Source organism: Ceratosolen solmsi, unplaced genomic scaffold (assembly GCF_000503995.2).
Source record: "Ceratosolen solmsi marchali unplaced genomic scaffold, CerSol_1.0 scaffold13, whole genome shotgun sequence".
Lineage (NCBI taxonomy): Eukaryota > Metazoa > Arthropoda > Insecta > Hymenoptera > Agaonidae > Ceratosolen > Ceratosolen solmsi.
In genome coordinates, this window is record NW_011948418.1 from 3107609 (window position 1) to 3125807 (window position 18199).

Genomic DNA, 18199 nt, shown 5'->3' on the forward strand with positions numbered 1-18199 from the left:
ATGTACAAATATTTTAAACCAACATATAATAATGCGAATATTGAATAAACTACGTATTTTACTCTAAATTATTGTACTTAGTATGTAAGATTTTTTAATCTATAATTCTTTTGGCTATACACTATAATACAAGTACAAATTATCGTATAATCATATAGCAATTTTTATTACACCAGTTCACAACAACACGAAAAAATATAATTATTGACTCCGTACTACTTGTATTAAGGTTATTTATTAGGTATAAAAAGAAAAGCTAAATTTATCAAATTTAATCAGTACAATGTGATATAAAGGTTAAATTGAGCAAACACCATAACTGTAATAATGGACTCGCATATTCATTGTAATAAAGAAAAAACTTTAGACAATACATGTTTTAGAAAAATTCTATTTTTAATTTTTAATTTCTACATATTTTGCTATAATTAGGGTAAATTTAACATTATAAGTTTCTTTTGAAAAATAATTATTATTGTTTTAATTTTGCTCTCAAAAGATAAGAAATAGACGAGTATGAATAGTAAGCGAGTGAGCGAGCGATTGAAAAGAACGAAGGGACAATAAAATTAAAAAAAATCATTTCGTTTTAATTTCGTCAAAATGATGAAAGAAAAATATCATTGATTTAACAAACACAATAAAGTAAAACAATGACATTTGAGCAGAAACAAAGCCAATATATGTTGTATGAAGTAATAATGTGAAATTTTACAATTTATAAACGTAAGATATATAGACGTTAAATAAAAAGAAAAAGTAATAAATAATATTAATAGATATTAAATAAGAGTTTCTTTCCACATATATTGGAGATCAAATACATATCAATAAACAAATGAACTTATGAATAAAAATCATCAATAAAATATAGAATTAATAAGTGAAGGAGGATATTCAATATAAGTATGATGCATAAATAAAACTAAAAAATATGAACATTACTGAGAATAATAAAAAAAAAATATATATATTATAAGACATATTTATTTTTATTACATTAAAAATTAATGTTTAAAAAAGAAAAAGAATTATCGACATTTTAGGCAAAATGAGATGCGAACCATTATAAATCGAAAGACAAAAAAATATTTATAATATACTAAAATTAAAATATTAATACTGATAGAAATTATAAAGCGAAATTATTGATATAAAATTATAATATATATATATATATATATATATATATATATATATATATATATATATATATATATATATATATATATGTCATCATATTGATATTAGTATATAAACAATAATTAAACAATATATTTAATTTTAAATACATTTAAAAATTCATAAACGTATTTATTATAATGAGCGAAACTTTAAAGATTTTTTTATTTTTTGTTCAAAAGAACAAAGTATATTTCTAAAATAAAAAATATATACGTAATTGTTATGATTAAATATATAAGAATTCAAAAATACTGTCATAATTAGTCATAATTATAATTTTAAAAAGTATATTGATTCGTGTAAAATTTAGAATCATTTACAGAAAATTAAATAATCACATCTCTATAAATGTAGGAACAAATATAATTGTCATCAACTATGGGATACATACTTTTAGTTTTCCAATATCATCGTGAGATAAAATTTTTTTGGAAAACGCATTCAAACTTATTTTTCCAACGAAATCTCCTATTTTTATTTATAAAATCAAACGGAGTTTTACACTAAAATAATTGTTTAATTTTAGTGGCATTACTTTAGTTCTTTCTCTCTCTCTCTCTCTAACTACGTATAAAATAGTAAAAATTATATTTTTGATATTGAAATTAATAATATTTAATTATTAAAAATGTAGGCTATTATAAAAGCTATTAAAAGATAAGTAAAAATAGACGTTTTAATAAAAATATTATATAAAGATTTTCGTGTCATTGATGAAATAAATAAAGTAAAAAGATTGTATTCATTTAAAGACTTTTGCTTGAATATTAATTATGATTGCACTTTATGGACATATAAAGTCAATAAATTTCATGCTAAGTTTGATTTGAACTTATAGTTTGAAAAATACTAGTGACATAAATGAAATGAGTCGATCGACAAATAAAAAGTTCATTAACATTAATAAAAATAAATGACCATGACAACTAGCATTATCGATGGATTAAATTTTATTATGAAGAAAATGCTACACTGTTTTTCTTTGGAATAGCGTAAGAAAGTGCACAATTTCAAAATGACATGCAACAGCGAATTCATTTGCTACATTACAATTGTACAATGTTTCTTGATAATGCTTCTTTTTCTTGCGTGTAAAAAAATTGTACACATTTTTTACAAGTTCTCAAAATCGCTTGTTTATTGTGTTATTCTTTTTCTCGTTTTAGAGTGGAAAATTTCTCTCTCTTTTTTTTATAAATATTTGAAAATAAAATATTGATTGCTACTTGGTGTATACGTATATTTTAACATTCAATTTTATACACCTATTTAACTAAGAATTAGAATAAGGATAAAATGTATGGTTCTTTAAATTAAATATCCTATGTTCGCGATGAAATTAGAACAAAAACTTTCTGGAATTATTTGCTAATTTGCAATTAAGTTAAACACTGTAAGATAAAGTCTTATTAACAGATGACAAGTTACATACTTCAAGAGATACATACTTCAAGAAGATTCAAGTTACATACTTATTTCTTACTTTTCAACCAATTTTTCCAATTTAATCTGATTGATTTATTATGTTCATTTAAAATCAATAATTTATTAAATTTATAATAAAAATTTATAAATAGATAAAAATTAAGATTTTGGTTTACAAAATTTGTAAACAATTTATCAACGAATAGTTGATTTGAAATTAAAAATTTTAATTATGCAAATAACACAACAAAAATATATATTGATTATACTGTTTTGAGTTTTCTAAATGTTAAGATAATTGAGTTTCTTACCTCATTAAATACATAATGAAAAATGGCTGACTGTAACAAATAAATGCTTACAAGTACTTTATTTTAACATTATTCTTTAAAAATTAAACTTTTGATGTGCACACATTTATTCCAAAATTTAAAATAGACATACTTACAGTATAACTTTATTAGTGTACAAAATTGAAACTAAAGAACAATTGAATACTCTAAGATTCATTCATCGCAGTTTTCTTCTTTTCAAAGATATATATATATATAAGTCAGACGATTACAAAAGTTTGAGTGTCAAAGACTCATCCATTTGCTTGACACTTTAATGTCTTTAAATATCCTAAGTTAAACTAATGAACAAATAAATCATGATAAGCTTATTTACAATGCGATCTAAATCATTATACCGGCATATAACAATGAAAGGGAGTGCATTTATAACTAATTAAAATTTTTCATCAATTTTTAAATAACATTTACATTTTATTTAACAAAATACATAACTTCTTAAAATTCATTATTATAATCATATATATAAATGTATATACATACATACATACATACATACATACATACATAGACATATAGATGATAATTATTGTTTTCTTTGCAATGCCCGAGTGCAAATTAGCCCTAATAACAAATTCAATGTTTTTTTTTATTTTTTAGATTTTTTAATTTGACTTATTTTAACACTCCCTTAAATTGTCGATAATACGTGGTTTATTTGACTTGGTATTTTTCATGAATATTTTTTAATTATCGTGACCAATCGCAGTTTTCGCAGATATTATGCGATACTTTCTACCTTACGTGATTTTCTGTCTGTGACATTAAAATTAATATTATCTTTATATATATAATTATATATAAATCTTTCAACGCATTATCTTAATCTCGAAGAAAATCGATTATTTTACATTTCTGTAATTGTACTGTATTCTCGTTACATCGAGAAAATGTTTATCTATTGCGTACTTGTAAATACTTACAATACCTTTACATTATATTTGGTTTATTATAAGGAGAAACGTCATTGAATTTTGTTTAAAATTTATTTAGTAAATTAATTTCACATATTTAAATACAATTGTCATTTGCCCATTGTAAGTAAAATCACTTATTTACAATTTCCTTTGTTTGATTGCTATAATTTTTTTACTTGGCCATTATATATATATATATACGAAATTAAAAATATTCTACTAATTAAGAAGTATTTTTGAAGTTTTATCTATTTATAAGGGTATGTCATGTATTTTATAATTATATACACGATAAATACTTTATTCATATTTTTAGTATCCACGTTCAGTTACATAAATATAAATATGGATACGGTTTTTTTTTTTTTTTTGAATATTCAAATCAAGAGATTTATTATCTTAAAGTGTACGTAATTTATCAAGTAATTACACGAAGATCGTTGTATAAGCTTATTGATTTAAATAGTAATTCGATAAAAACCTTTTTCATAGTAAATTAAGAGAAATTTTCATTGATGTTGTGATATATTCTTCAGGGGAAAAAAAAGAAAAAAAAAGAAAAAAAAAGAAAATAATTCAGCCAATAATCATAAGACTTTTAATTCTTTGACAGTTCTCCTTAAAATCACCAAACACATATTTCATTAAAGTGAAAATTATTTAACTATTACACAAAGGTACTATTCTTTCAGCAATGTTGTCATTACGAAATACCTTGTAGTATTGGTATATCTCCACTTTCCTCTTCGTCTTCTTCCTACAATAAAAAATCAATATTAAAACTACAATCTAGTAACAATAGATAAATAAAATGTGAAAAGTAAATATTATATAACTCATAACTAGTACGGATTATTTATAAAATACACTGTGTCTTGATAAAATCATAAATTTTATAGATATTGAAGTTTTCAACCAATAAAATGTCTTTAAATTTTACTTAATATTAATAAATAATTATATTTAGTCATAAATTTATTTCCTGACTTTGACAAGAATTTAAATATATGAATATTTTATGAAAACTTACCTCGTCAAACCCAAAACACGTTTCCATGTCTTTTTGTAGTTTGGAATCACTTGCATGTGTATTTTTATTAATCGGTACTTCGAGTTTTAATGTTCCTACGATTTCTTCAGCTTCTTCTTGTTCTATCAATTCATCTCCACCTTCAGTAACAATGCCACTTTCCTGACTAAGTGGATCCTGCATTACGAGATCTCCATCTTCGCTTGCTACAACTGCCATCTAGTAAATGTAAAATAACAATTAATAATATTCGTCCAAGAACTTAGTACTATATATACTTCAAATATTATTAATATCTTTTAAAATTCAATATGATTTAGTCGAATCATTATTGAAAAAGATGTAATTACTTGTTCCGATGATTGGTTATCCGGTAGTTGAATAACTTCTAGAACAACGTACTGTTGTCCATCGCTTCCTTCGACAGCCATCATGTCTTCCTCCTCTTCCTCCTCTTCCTCTTCCTCCTCCTCTTCCTCCTCCTCTTCATCGTCTTCATCATAACCTTTAAGTTTAGAAGCTATATCACCTGTTCATTTGACACAACACATTAGTCAATGATCTAACCACAGATCATATCGTAAGCGTTCTGTAATAAGTACTTCAAATATTCCACACATAAATAAATACTGAATTCAACAGCATATAATGAATAAATATCATTTGAAAACCTTAAAATATGTATATGCGTGTGTGCTTGTGTGCGTGTCGTACGTGAGTGGGTGTGTGTATGGGTGTGGGTGTGGGTGTGGGTGTGAATGTGCATACCTGTCATTATCTCCACTCTTTGTCCATCGATGATCTGAATTTTCTTTTGTCTTCCTATTTTAAGGGCCTGTTGTTTTTCTTGCAACGATGATTCGGGATCGTGAACAGCCATGTGACGAATAAGATTTCCTTTGTGCCTAATAAGTAATAATCAAACACTTGATTCTAAGCATGTTCTAACCAATAAATATCAATATTATTATCAAAATTGTGTTTATCGATCGATTTTAAATTATAATAGACAATTGATGGAAATTTTTTTGTCATATATACAAAAGTTGCAATATTTAAATGCACCGTGAATTTTTGTTATTATTATTTCTGACAAATGTAGTGCCACTGTGCATGCAAGTATAAATTACAAATGATTTTTGTAAGGAATAATATTAAATATAGCAAAAATAAAGCAGACTTTTATTTTTAAATTAATATATTAGGCAGCGAATCAAACTATTATATAAAAATTAATTTTTGAGTTTGCTAATGAGTCTCGATTGAAACTTACGTCTTGTACTTGTATAAACATATTATTTTATTCAAGTAAAAATTCTCTATATAGCGTATATATTAGCAATAACATTTATTTAATAGTAATGTGTCGTTTCAATATAAAATGTACAGCAATTGCTTGCGATACTTGTAAACTAAACCGTCAAAAATTACGAAAGAAACCAAAATTTTATTTAAATTTTGATAGATTGTTGATTTGACTGTAAAATTTTGAATTTATATCAGAGTATTTAAAGAATTTTGAAGACTACGTAATACATAACTTTGTATTTAAGAGGATATCGGAGGTATTAGTATTTTTAATTGTACAATTGAATTCAAAATTATAAATATTAGATTAGCATTAAAGTTGAACTAAATTAATAATATGTATCAAGATAAACAAAGAATTTTTCCTTTTTTAACGATATTCTTTTTCTAATCTACATTACTGCACGGTGAATATTTTTATATATCATAATATTATTTTATAAGTGAAAAAGACTTAATTGGATGCACAATCATTCTATTTTGTTATAATTGAACATTCACATGGGACATCATGATGCAAAAGATAATATCTAACAGCCACAATTCACAAAGTATAGTCAGCTTTTATATCGAATCGAAACCTTAGATATTACTCTCCGATTCTAAATTAGCTCGATATAAAGGTAACTCGATAAACATACCTAAATGGTCTTTCACATTCTGGACATTGGTGAGTCTTCTCTTGTGGTGCCGGCGGAACATAAGAGGGATTATGATAAAGATTGCAATGTCTCTTTAAGAGTTGTTTTTGCCTGAAGGACTGGTAACAATGGTCACACTGATAAGGCTTTTGATCCGTGTGAATGAGCATGTGACTTTCTAAATGACGCGCTGATATCGAAGCGTAAGGACATAGATCGCACTTGTAACATTTTTCGCCTTCGTGTGTTTTACTGTGCAATTTATAACTGTACCTAAAAATGTTACAATAGCAAAATAGTAAACCACTCTCATAAGCTTAATTAACAAATTAAACATCTACTTCAATTACAAGAAGTCTTTGAAAAGAGAAGGAAAAATGATTTTTATGCTTTTATTTGCAATCCATTGTTATATATATATATATATATATATATATATATATATATATTATGTGGGTGGGTGTGTGTTTTATGTAATTAGTGCACAACTACGAGGCTCATTGATTATTCTAACACATAAGAGACTGTCCTGTAAATTGCTTTGATTAAAAAAAAAATTTTAATCCAACTGTACTCTGGCCAATATTAGAAGTATCGGGGATATTGGATATAAGGAAACATTGAAAACAATTCCATTTGAAAAATATATGCCTCGCAAAAAAATTCTACGTAAATTTCACAATTATTTTCAATTTCAATGTTTATTTATAATATTTAAATTATTAATAAATTCAAGCTTTACTAAACTTGTTAATATTCCTATATAATTAAGAATTACAATTTAACAGCACCCAATTTCCGACATCTCTTAAAGTTATAATAAAATTTTATTTTCACTCTGTGACATACTTTTTAAGCTTATGCTTAATAAATCGACTAACAAACAAAGCATTAAGCCTTGGATATTAATTTAATTTACAGAGTTTATCTTAGGGTAATAAATGACACGAGATATGCATTTATATGAAATAAGTATTAATCGTTATTAATTTAATCATTAATTCTATTATTAACAGAGTCTTATATTCATGAAATAAAAATTGTCATTAGCATTAATAATATGAAGAAAGAAGTAAACGAAACGATTGCTAAAATTTTTAATTGTCGTAACAATAACTTACCTATCAGGGAATGTTTTACCACATCGTTTACACTTTAATGGCTTATCAGAAGTATGTAATTTTTGTACATGAATTCTTAGATCTGTTTTTCTGCCGCACGTTGTTGGACATAGTTCACATTGAAACACCGGTTTATCTCCAACTATTTAATAACAAACAAGAGAACCATTTTCAATTAAATAAATATAATCCTTCTGTCTTTCAAGTTATTAAAAGAGAGAAATAAAAATAATCTCTATAAAGACAATTTTTATCAACGAATAAAATGAAATATTTATTGATATCAGTTTTTCCAAGCTTACCAAATGTATTAACATTTCATTAATTATATGTAAAATAACGATTTATTATTATAATATCAATTATTTAAAAAATATCTTTAAGTATAATAATACCATTATAATAATTTATTGTTTTAGATTTTTTACAAGACTCAATTGTGTATTTAATTTTTTTTGTTTTTGTTTTTGTTTTTTGTCTAACAAGATTACCATCTATTAGAATATATTTTCAATATTTACTGACCATTATGGACAAGCTTATGCGCCTTCAAACTATTGGATTGAGTAAATCTTGCATTGCAAATATCACATTCGTACGGTTTTTCACCAGTGTGTATACGTAAATGACGTTTTAATTTAAATGTATCAGGACTCGCATATGTACAATGTGGGCACTAAAAGAAATCGTGTAATTTTACAGAATGTAAACAAATATAAATTTTCAGTATCTCTTAATGGTAATCAATGTAGCAATTGATTAAACATACTTGATATGGCCGTTCTCCAGTGTGACATCTTATATGTCGTTTGAGCTTCGACAACTCAACAGATGCATAATCACACTCGTGGCACTTGTGAGGTTTTTCATGAGTATGTCTATATCTAACATGTCTCACAAGCTCGCCTAAAATTATTAATATTAATTATTACAATCTTTGTCACATTTTCTCAATAAACATAATAGTAAACATTATAAGTGACTCTATGCAAAATTATTGATGCAATTAAAGTAATTTAAACAAAAGATTTTTTAAGTAAATGTCAAAAATATACCTATAAAGTTAGAGAGTTTGTTTGGTTTCACATGACGTTACATAACAATTTATAATTATAACAGGTATATGATAATGTAACGGTGGGAAATATTATTTTTTACATTCAATATTAACAAATATTTAAAATAATATTAAAACAATCTAAAATGAAATTCTTACTTATTTAGAATATCGTGTAAATAGAATAACCAGATAGATTATTCTGTAAAAGTGTGAAATCTTAAAAAATTGATAAGCATTACATAATTAATTAAACAAATTTTTAATTGATATAATATATATATATATATATATATATATATATATATATACACAAGAATGCTAATTTATAGACATAAAGAGAATTTAAACATTATTAGACTTGATAATAAAACATCTTTATTAATGATTTTACCTGAAGTAGTGAATGCACTGTCACAAAATTTACAATGATGGGGCTTAGTTCCTGTATGGGTATTGACATGATTTTGGAGCGAAGCTAAAGTTTTGAAGCCTCTTTCACAAACACTGCACTTATGAGGTCTCTCTTCCGAGTGTGACTTCATGTGTCGAGATAATAGGTAACGTTTGGGGCTTGTATAGTTGCAATAGTTACACATGTGGGCTTGAGTGACAGTCTGTGATTTCTTAGGGATGAATTTAATGATTTTCGTTTTATCATCCTCAACTTCGGATTCTACGGCTGCCTCATTATCCTCGTTATCCTCAAAGTCATACACTGTTAAGTCCTGTTCACCGTCTTCACCTTCACCATTCTCATTTTCCGTCTTGTTCTCAGTTTTACTCTCAGCCTCTGGTTGTTGTACTATTAATACGTAACTTACTTCTCCAGGATTTGAGTCCGATGGCACGATCGTTACTGTTTGATAAGCTTCACCTGAATTGAGGACCATTTGATTACCAATGTTCTCCGTTGTTTGTACCTGGGACAAATTAAACAATACATTTCAATGTCTTTGGATGATTTATGGCCATTATATTTTAATGTAACTTTTATATTTCTTTATAAATATGGATAAATTTTAATGTAACTTAAAAGAATATATATATATATATATATTACATGATTTTCTGCATCAACTTGTTCGAGCTCTTCAATTTCTTGATATTGATTTTCATTACTAGCTTCTTCAATTTGCCCATCGCCTTCGCTTACTTCTTGTATCTGTACCTGAGTTAAAACAGGTGTGTCATCTCCGTTAGCTTGATAATAATACTGGCCTGTTTGATCAACAAAATATGTTCCACCATCTTCTCCCGTAAGTCCTTCTACTTGTTGTACTGATAAATATAGAGAAAGAATTATTATAAAGTCGTTAATTAATATTTAATGCGTAAGTTTTGCATTTGTGACCTAATCCTACACTTATAATCAATAATATTAGCACGGACACAAAACAACTCGCACAAAAATAAAATAATATTATACTAAAAAACAAAACCCAATTATCGACCCAGTAATAGTGATTTATTAATTTTTTATGTTTTGTCATACTTACATTGTACATGCTGTAACTGTTCCCCTTGACCACCTTCAATTTCTTTGTTAAACGATTCAAGGTACGTCTGTATTTCTGTCACTGACTCCTGGTTGCCCTCCAATTTTATAGTTGTTACGTTTGACATGGTCACAACATTAATTTGTGATTTCTTTAATATATATCAATCTAAAATATAAAATACTAATTAATACATATTTATTTATGAATTTGATTCCTAATTGTTTTGTGGCTTTATTGATTATTATCAAATTACTTTCTTTGTGCCTCAAATCATATGTAAAACTGTGCACGTTCAGTGTGTTTGGGTATGCACATGCAAGAGAATATACATATACAAACGCATGTCTACGCGCACAAAGGGTATTATAAAATTGTATTAATTTATATATACTTATATACACATTTATTAGTTCCTTTATTTACTAGCGCAGAAAGTACATTTGCATGTGTGTTGACATAGTCGCTTATACATGGATATATATGGATTTTGAACAGGAAACAATTCAATAAATGAAATATAATAATTAATACTAGTAACTTGTCGTTAGAGGTACTCGATATTAGAGACACAAATTCAATAAATTTGATTTCTTAATGTTTCTTAATACATTATATAATAATATATTATATTTTTAATATATCTATTGTGAAATTGTATAGGCTGTAGTCGGTGCAACGATATTATTCTCATTTGAATGTAGCTTTACTGTAAAATTTTGTAATTGTATAGTGGAGCATAATATCAAATTTTCGAACTGTTTTCGTTTTACATTAAACATTGCTAATAATATTACATAAGTGGTAATTTTGTAAATGTAAATTATTAAGTACTTTGATTAGCATGCATTATCGGAATGAAGAAATAAGTAAATAAATAAATGAACAAACACAGACGCACGCGCGAGCGCGTGCCAAGGCACGAAAGCACACAGGCACCCATAAATATATATTTATTTATATATATATATATACACGCACACAATAAATATATACGTATGCATATGCACATAAATATGCATATGTGTATTCATATATATATGATGTGCTTACGGTCGTCATAGTGTATGCGTGTATGTGTGTGTGTGTGTATATATATATATATATATATATATATGCATGCATATATGCATAAAAATTGAATATTGATAATGGGTATTGTTGTGGGCCAGGTCAATGTAATGTTAAATTATGTCAATCAAACATAATTTAAACTATTATTTTATGTTGGCATAGAGATAGATTATTGTCAAAAGTTGAAAAAATGACCAATACCAGATGTACTATTCTTGTCACCCTTAAAAACTTGTGCAGTTTGAAAAGCACTAGCCAGGCACTTTGCAGAATTATCAATTGGCATTTTGCAGCTTTTAATCGAGGAATCGAGCGAAGAAGTGATATTTAAATGCAAGCCTCCATCGTCCATTCGCTCAAGTGACCAATCAATCATGCACAAACAGCAGCACATTAATGAAATAATTGGAAATCGTGACAAGAGGTAAGGTAATAATACAACAGGCAGTCGAGCAGGTCGCGGTAATGGCAAACACTTTTCGTAAAAGTATGATGAAGAAGTTGGTAAACCGTAGGAGGGTAATGAGAACGACAACAAAAACAACAAAAAAAAAAAAAAAAAATGAAAAGAAAAGAAAAGAGAAGAGAGAGAGAGAGAGAGAGAGAGAGAGAAATAATAATAACGTGAACAACAGCAACAGCAACAGCAACAACAGACAACAACAACAGACAACAACGAAGGGAGGACTATCATCAGCGAATTCGCCGCTATATATTCGTGACTCAAGTCAGTCCCCCTGACAAGTCTCGGCTTACGCAGCTGTACAAGGTATCATTGGCGGGTCGAGTCCGTTAGCATCGAATAATCATCCCGACTCCCGCATGTTCGTGAGCCCCGTGAAAGTCACCAGGTCGGGACGGACGGGGCGCAACGGTCCGATGGAAGAGGATAATGCGGCAGACGAAGAGTAACGTCCGGACGCCATGACTCCGGGCAACGCGAGTACGCGAATTGCAATGGCCTCGAGGGCCTTCGACGGTGCTGGCTACGGCGACGGCGACGGCGACGGCGGCAGCGGCGATGGCGGTGACGATGACGGTGACGGTGACGGTGACGGCGGCGGCAGCGGCGGTGGCGGTGGCGGCGTCCTCGTTCCGGGAACCGAGGCTCGCGAGTTCGAAGATCGGACGACCGCGGGATAATGGGTCAGTGCACCTGGAGGAGGCGCATTCTGTCGGCCGAGAGGGAGCTCGGGCGTTCTGCTTTCGGCATCAGGACACAGGGGGCATTAAGCGACAAAAATTTCAGAAAATTATCACCGTCGGCGCTGTCATCAATATGGAGAGCCAAGCTCGAGTTGCCGCTGCTGCTGCTGTTGCTGCTGCTGCTACCGTTGCTGCCGCTGCTGCTGCTGCTGCTGCTGCTTCTGTCGCTGTCGTTGTCGCTGCTGCTGCTGCTGCTGCTGCTGCTGCTGCCGCGATCGCGATCGCGATGCACACGACGAAGGTGCGCTAGACGGAGCCGAGCGCTTGTCTCCGCCAGTCCCCGCTGCTAGTGCACGCACACGCGGACCACGTTAAAGTAGTTTATCTAAAGGCTAAAGGCACGCCGTCGCCGCCGCTGCCGTTGCCGCCGCCGCTGCCGCCGCCGTGCTCTTGTACTCACCATGTATGTATGTGACGCATGCCAACGCGTCCGTTCTTCTGCTGTGCCTCCGCCGTGACGACGGGCTTTTTCGCCTACTTGGGCGGACGTCGGGGTACGTGCCGAGGAGACGCTCGCGTCTTTTTGTAGACGTCGCGACTTATGGATACGCGCCTCTCTGTGTACGTGAAAACCGTTTTTACGTGCGTGTGCGTATGCGCGCGCGCGCGCTCGCGCGAGTGTGTGTGTGTGTGTGTGTGCGTGTGATTGCGTGTGTATGTGAATTCGGGAGGGCGCCTCTCGAATGTGTGCACTTGGGTCACACACAGGGCCTCTTTTTCTCCCTTTCTCTTTCTTTTTCGCTGCTGCTGCTGCTGCGCTGCTGCTGCTGCTGCTGCTTGCGTACGGCAAACTTGGATTATCGTTCGCGTGAGGGCGTTGTATATTGGAGCTTTTGTAGTAGCATACGAGTTCCGTCTATCTCTCTCTCTCTCTCTCTCTCTCTCTCTCTCACTCTCTCTCACTCTCTCTCTCGCTCATTCGCTCGTAGAGTCTCTCGCGGCCTCTCCTCCTATACTCGTTCCCCGTCGCACGTCACGTCACATCACGTCACGTCGGTCACGCTCTCTCGCTTTCTCGCTCTCCTGCCACTAGCTCACTAGCTCGCTCACTCTATTATTTCGCGCTTCTTCCTACTGCGCATTACCAACGCACCTCTAGGCCAACGATATTTTCATACAAATCCTACGATTTACAAACGCTCCGCTCCGCTCACCACTTACAATCCCCTTTATTCTTAGTTCAAATTTGGTCACATTAACGGCTACGCAGCATCTCGCATTTACAACAACCATTCGCACCATAAAGGTGACCCTAACGAGAAACGAGTTGTTGTGTTTTGTTTTGAAATACTGGGAATAAGTCTCTCGGTAACCAGTGATTTATCAACTTTAATTAATTCGGAAATTGTGTAAGCTTATCTTTAAGAAAAATACTCCTTATCGCGTCGAAGATTCATTCGTTAATCAAATTACTTTCGATTATCGTTCTCATTTAACGTCGAATAATCGTAAAATGCCCACGAATGGTTTAAAAAAATAATAATAATGACATAATATCAATGGAAGCAGAGAGCAGTGTTAATAGTAGTGCTAGTAGTAATATTAATAGTAGTATAGTAAATAGTAATATTAGCAGTAGTAGTAGTGTAGTAATATAAGTTTACGATAATTTTTGTTACGGGAGCAATAATCGTTATTATGTGATTGACTCTGTCCGTTGACCAAATTGTCGGGAAGAAAATACAAATATAGGCATCCCCTCTAATCCTTTATTTCTTCAAAAATTACACCTTCCCGGCTATTCCGTTAATAATACTCGTGACGTATATAAATTACGATCGATTACGCATTAAATACAGGTTATTTATACGGTTATCATGCACTCGGCTACGTAAATGGCCAAACCTCGGTGACATACGTCGACATTTTCTTTTCCAATGCAATTCGCGCGCTTATACACGAAATAGCAAATGGCGCCTACATGTTCACATTCATAGGTGTGAGGCTTAAAAAGTTTCCAAACATTTTATTTCGAATCCCGAGGAACGCGTAGTTCGTCTTTGGCGTATAGATGGCAGCATTGTACAACGAGTCGGTTGACAATAAATTTTTCACAAACAATATGCAGAAGAATAAAAATTCAAATTCTCTCTATTTACATTAAGTTTTATGTCTTAACGTCTTTTCCTACCCATCTTAATATCATATTGATTTAAGAAAAAAAAAAAGAAAAAGAAAACAGTTTGGGGGCAGATGGGATTATTATAATAATTTTCAAATTTCTCGACTTGATTAATATTTAAATTATATTATTGTAATTATAACAGGTTACTTGTGCATAATACCGTACAATTATGAACGAGAAATTCGTCGATTGAGTATTTTTTTTTTTTTTTTTTTTTTTTTTTTTTTTTTTTTAAACACTTTACTTTTTGAATATTGCATATTTTAAATATACTAATTAATTATACATTTGTTTCTAGCCCTTTTTTTCATTCATATACATCTCATTAGTTATAAAAAATTCTGGTTAGGGAAAAGATCTTGCGCAACAAAACGTATGCAAATTCACGTTTTTCATTGGCAGAGAAACATCGGCATTCAGATTTTCAGAAAAATTAAATTATTTCGTATCTAGCAAGAGATGTGCAAGTGCCGCCGAAATAAAGCAGACAGGGACATTGCGGCCAAACGCTAATTCGAGAAAGACGCGCGAACGTTATCCCTACTTCTTTCGCGCCAAACAGTTTTCATGGGCAACCATTCGACCCAACCGACTGTCCTTCCAGCGGAGCAATTTGTCCAAGTATTTCCATGCGGCGCGGGTCATAAGAATTACGAACCAAGCGCCCAGAAATTAGGAACAGCCTCTTAACCATTAACGTACATTAACTATAAGGAATTATTCCAAATTTGTTTTGGCATTTAAAATCTAGCGCTGACTATCTATAAAGTAAACTACTTTATAATCGTACATCCATACCACGTCTCTCTCACACACACACACCTTGTTGTAACGACAGTTTCACTTGACAGTTCTCACATTTTATTATTATTATTATTATTATTATTATTAATAATAATAATAATAATGGCAATCCATAATTAAGCATATAAAGTTATTAGTTGTTTCTAAAATGTCAGAATGCTTTTAACAAAATTCTGATGAGTTATTCAGTTACATTTTGTAATTCTATGACTTTCTTCATTTGTAATATTGTAACTTTTTTTTTGGATGTTATTTTAATTAAGTTTTCTCTTTTCACTAAGTAGAAATTCGTGTTATTTAAAAAGATAATAATAATAATAACAATAAAGAAAAAGGGTAGAATGACAAAGCATTCGTAAATCCAAATTAATATATGTACGATATTTAGATAAATTTAGTTAAATAAAATTTTTACAAAAGTAATTATTAGTTCATTTAAATTTTCATTTTCTTTCAAGCCTTGAATTCAACTTTCTTTTACTTCACTCCTTATTTTAATATTCAATAAACTACATTTACTTACAAATTAACAACGAATAATGAAATTCCTTTTTCTTTTTTTTTTCGAGTATTTAAACAATATGGTATCGTAAATTTCAATAAAAGTGTATTCATAGTATTAAATTTGACTAATACTTGTGTTCAATTAAACATTACGATAACCACTTAATTTTATTTTAATGTAAAAAAATGTTATTGTGATGAATGTCTTTGTTAATGATATTTTTTTAGTCAATATCGACTGTAAAAAGAATATTAAAAAAATTTTTTTTTATAAATAAGAAATATTTCTTCATATATGTGTGTGTATATATATATATATATATTAGATTTTAAGTACACGTAAAATTAAAATTTTTAAATGTATTTAAAACTAGTAATTTGAAGAATGTATGTATAGAGGGAAGAGAAAGAGAGATAGAATAAATGTGCTAATTTTAATACGAGACTTGGATTCATCTTTCAACTCATATATACTTAGATGTTTAAAAACTATAACTATTTATTAATGTCCATATACTATTTTCGGTTATAGGTAATAAAATGTATACTACAATAAGTGTATTATTATTATTATTATTACCTTACCTACAATGTAACGATTTATAATAATACATAATTTAATTTGGAGCAATGACGTTCAATTTTGAATTTCTTCGTCGTCTAATGAATACCCAAAGGTTTTATAATATAAATATTCTTGATATATTTATGGTAAACTACAATTTTTAAACATAATTTTGTAATTATAATCGTTTAATTGATTGATAATGTTTATTTTATACCCTTACATGTGCACAATTAACAAGTGTATATAGTATAATATTTAATCGTCAATAGTACTATTTATTAAATAAAATTAACTAGAGTAGATATCTTTTATGATAAATCATGTGTTCCAAAATTTTTTGTTAGAATTATTTGTGACTGTTAATGTATTAAAAACATGTTAATTCGTAATTTTTACATTTATAGATAAAGGTATATATTTTTTATAAAATTTTTTTTATAAAATTAAAGATATAATTAAAAATTTACTGTAATAATAAAACATATTAATAATAATAATAATGTCTATTTATTCTTTCTATGGCATTAAAAGTAGTTAACACTTGGCTATGCCATGGTTAATTAAAATTGAGAACTTGATCCGTCTCTCTTTTGCTGAATAATGTCCATAAATGTTCTAGAATTGATCGACATTGTTTTTAATTTTACATGTATTGCCATTTTATTGGAAAATTGTGGCGAAGTTCATCAACGATCTAAATCTTACGTATGATGAATTATTAGCAAGTAATCGTCAATAATGTTTCTTTTATTTATGAACAATAAATCGATCTAAAATTATATAATTATATAACAAAATATATATATATATATATATATATATATATACAGCAAAAAAAAAGTATCTAGTAATGATGATTTTCAATAGAAATATTTCAATGGCTTTCTTTACAATTCGTTATATTTACAATTTATGCGTTTTATAAATAAAAGTTAAAATATTTTTGAATTATTAGAGCAATGCATATCCACGACTATTGTCGCGTTACTATGTTGTATCGCTTTTTTCTTTCAAGTTTATGCGGATTCGTCATAATTCATGCGCTCGACCGTACATAATGGCATCGCCTTTTTTGAATAACTTCAAGGTCAGTTCACACTTTCTCAATTTCACAAGTCGAATTGAAATAAGGTAATTCAGCAATGTTTTGCCTACTTAATTACTGAAAAGTGTAACGATCGTTTTATAGCGATATTAATATTTACTATTTAAAGAGGGAGGAAAGAAAAAAAAAAGTCTTTAGAAAAATATCGGTGAAAAGAATAAATTATAGGAAAAAAAATTGTATTGAAAAATTATTTTAATGTAGATTAATATGATGCACTTACTTTTTTTTTTTATTTTTAACTAAAAGATGAATGTATTATATCAAATCATTAATA

At 29.5% G+C, this 18199-nt stretch overlaps 1 protein-coding gene across 4 annotated transcripts; it reads right to left on the reverse strand.

Annotated features, from left to right (window-relative positions):
* Positions 1-4407: 4407 nt before the first annotated feature.
* On the reverse strand, positions 4408-13396 carry LOC105360102 (transcriptional repressor CTCF). Of its 4 annotated transcripts, none has more exons than XM_011496894.1 (12): positions 13217-13396; positions 10537-10704; positions 10101-10318; positions 9432-9960; positions 8750-8886; positions 8506-8656; positions 7981-8122; positions 6860-7132; positions 5679-5815; positions 5261-5415; positions 4911-5129; positions 4408-4637 (listed from the first exon to the last, which is right to left on the reverse strand). In XM_011496894.1, the coding sequence occupies exons 2-12, from the start codon at positions 10661-10663 to the stop codon at positions 4584-4586; spliced, it is 2142 nt and encodes a 713-aa protein (XP_011495196.1). In that variant the 5' UTR covers positions 10664-10704; positions 13217-13396; the 3' UTR covers positions 4408-4583. The 4 variants fall into 4 exon arrangements, with proteins under 4 accessions (XP_011495196.1, XP_011495193.1, XP_011495194.1 ...); XM_011496891.1 differs by having other exon boundaries at positions 5261-5439; XM_011496892.1 differs by lacking the exon at positions 13217-13396 and adding an exon at positions 12871-12975 and having other exon boundaries at positions 5261-5439.
* Between the last annotated feature and the right edge of the window lie 4803 nt (positions 13397-18199).

Bases quoted from the DNA above. Each gene is read 5' to 3' on its own strand.
- LOC105360102 (XM_011496891.1), bottom strand. From the start codon at position 10,663: ATGTCAAACGTAACAACTATAAAATTGGAGGGCAACCAGGAGTCAGTG. The intron at 8,657-8,749 runs GTATGTTTAATC...GATTTCTTTTAG, and splicing joins CTGGAGAACGGCCATATCAA to TGCCCACATTGTACATATGC. The intron at 5,816-6,859 runs GTATGTTTATCG...ATTACTTATTAG, and splicing joins GAATGTGAAAGACCATTTAG to GCACAAAGGAAATCTTATTC.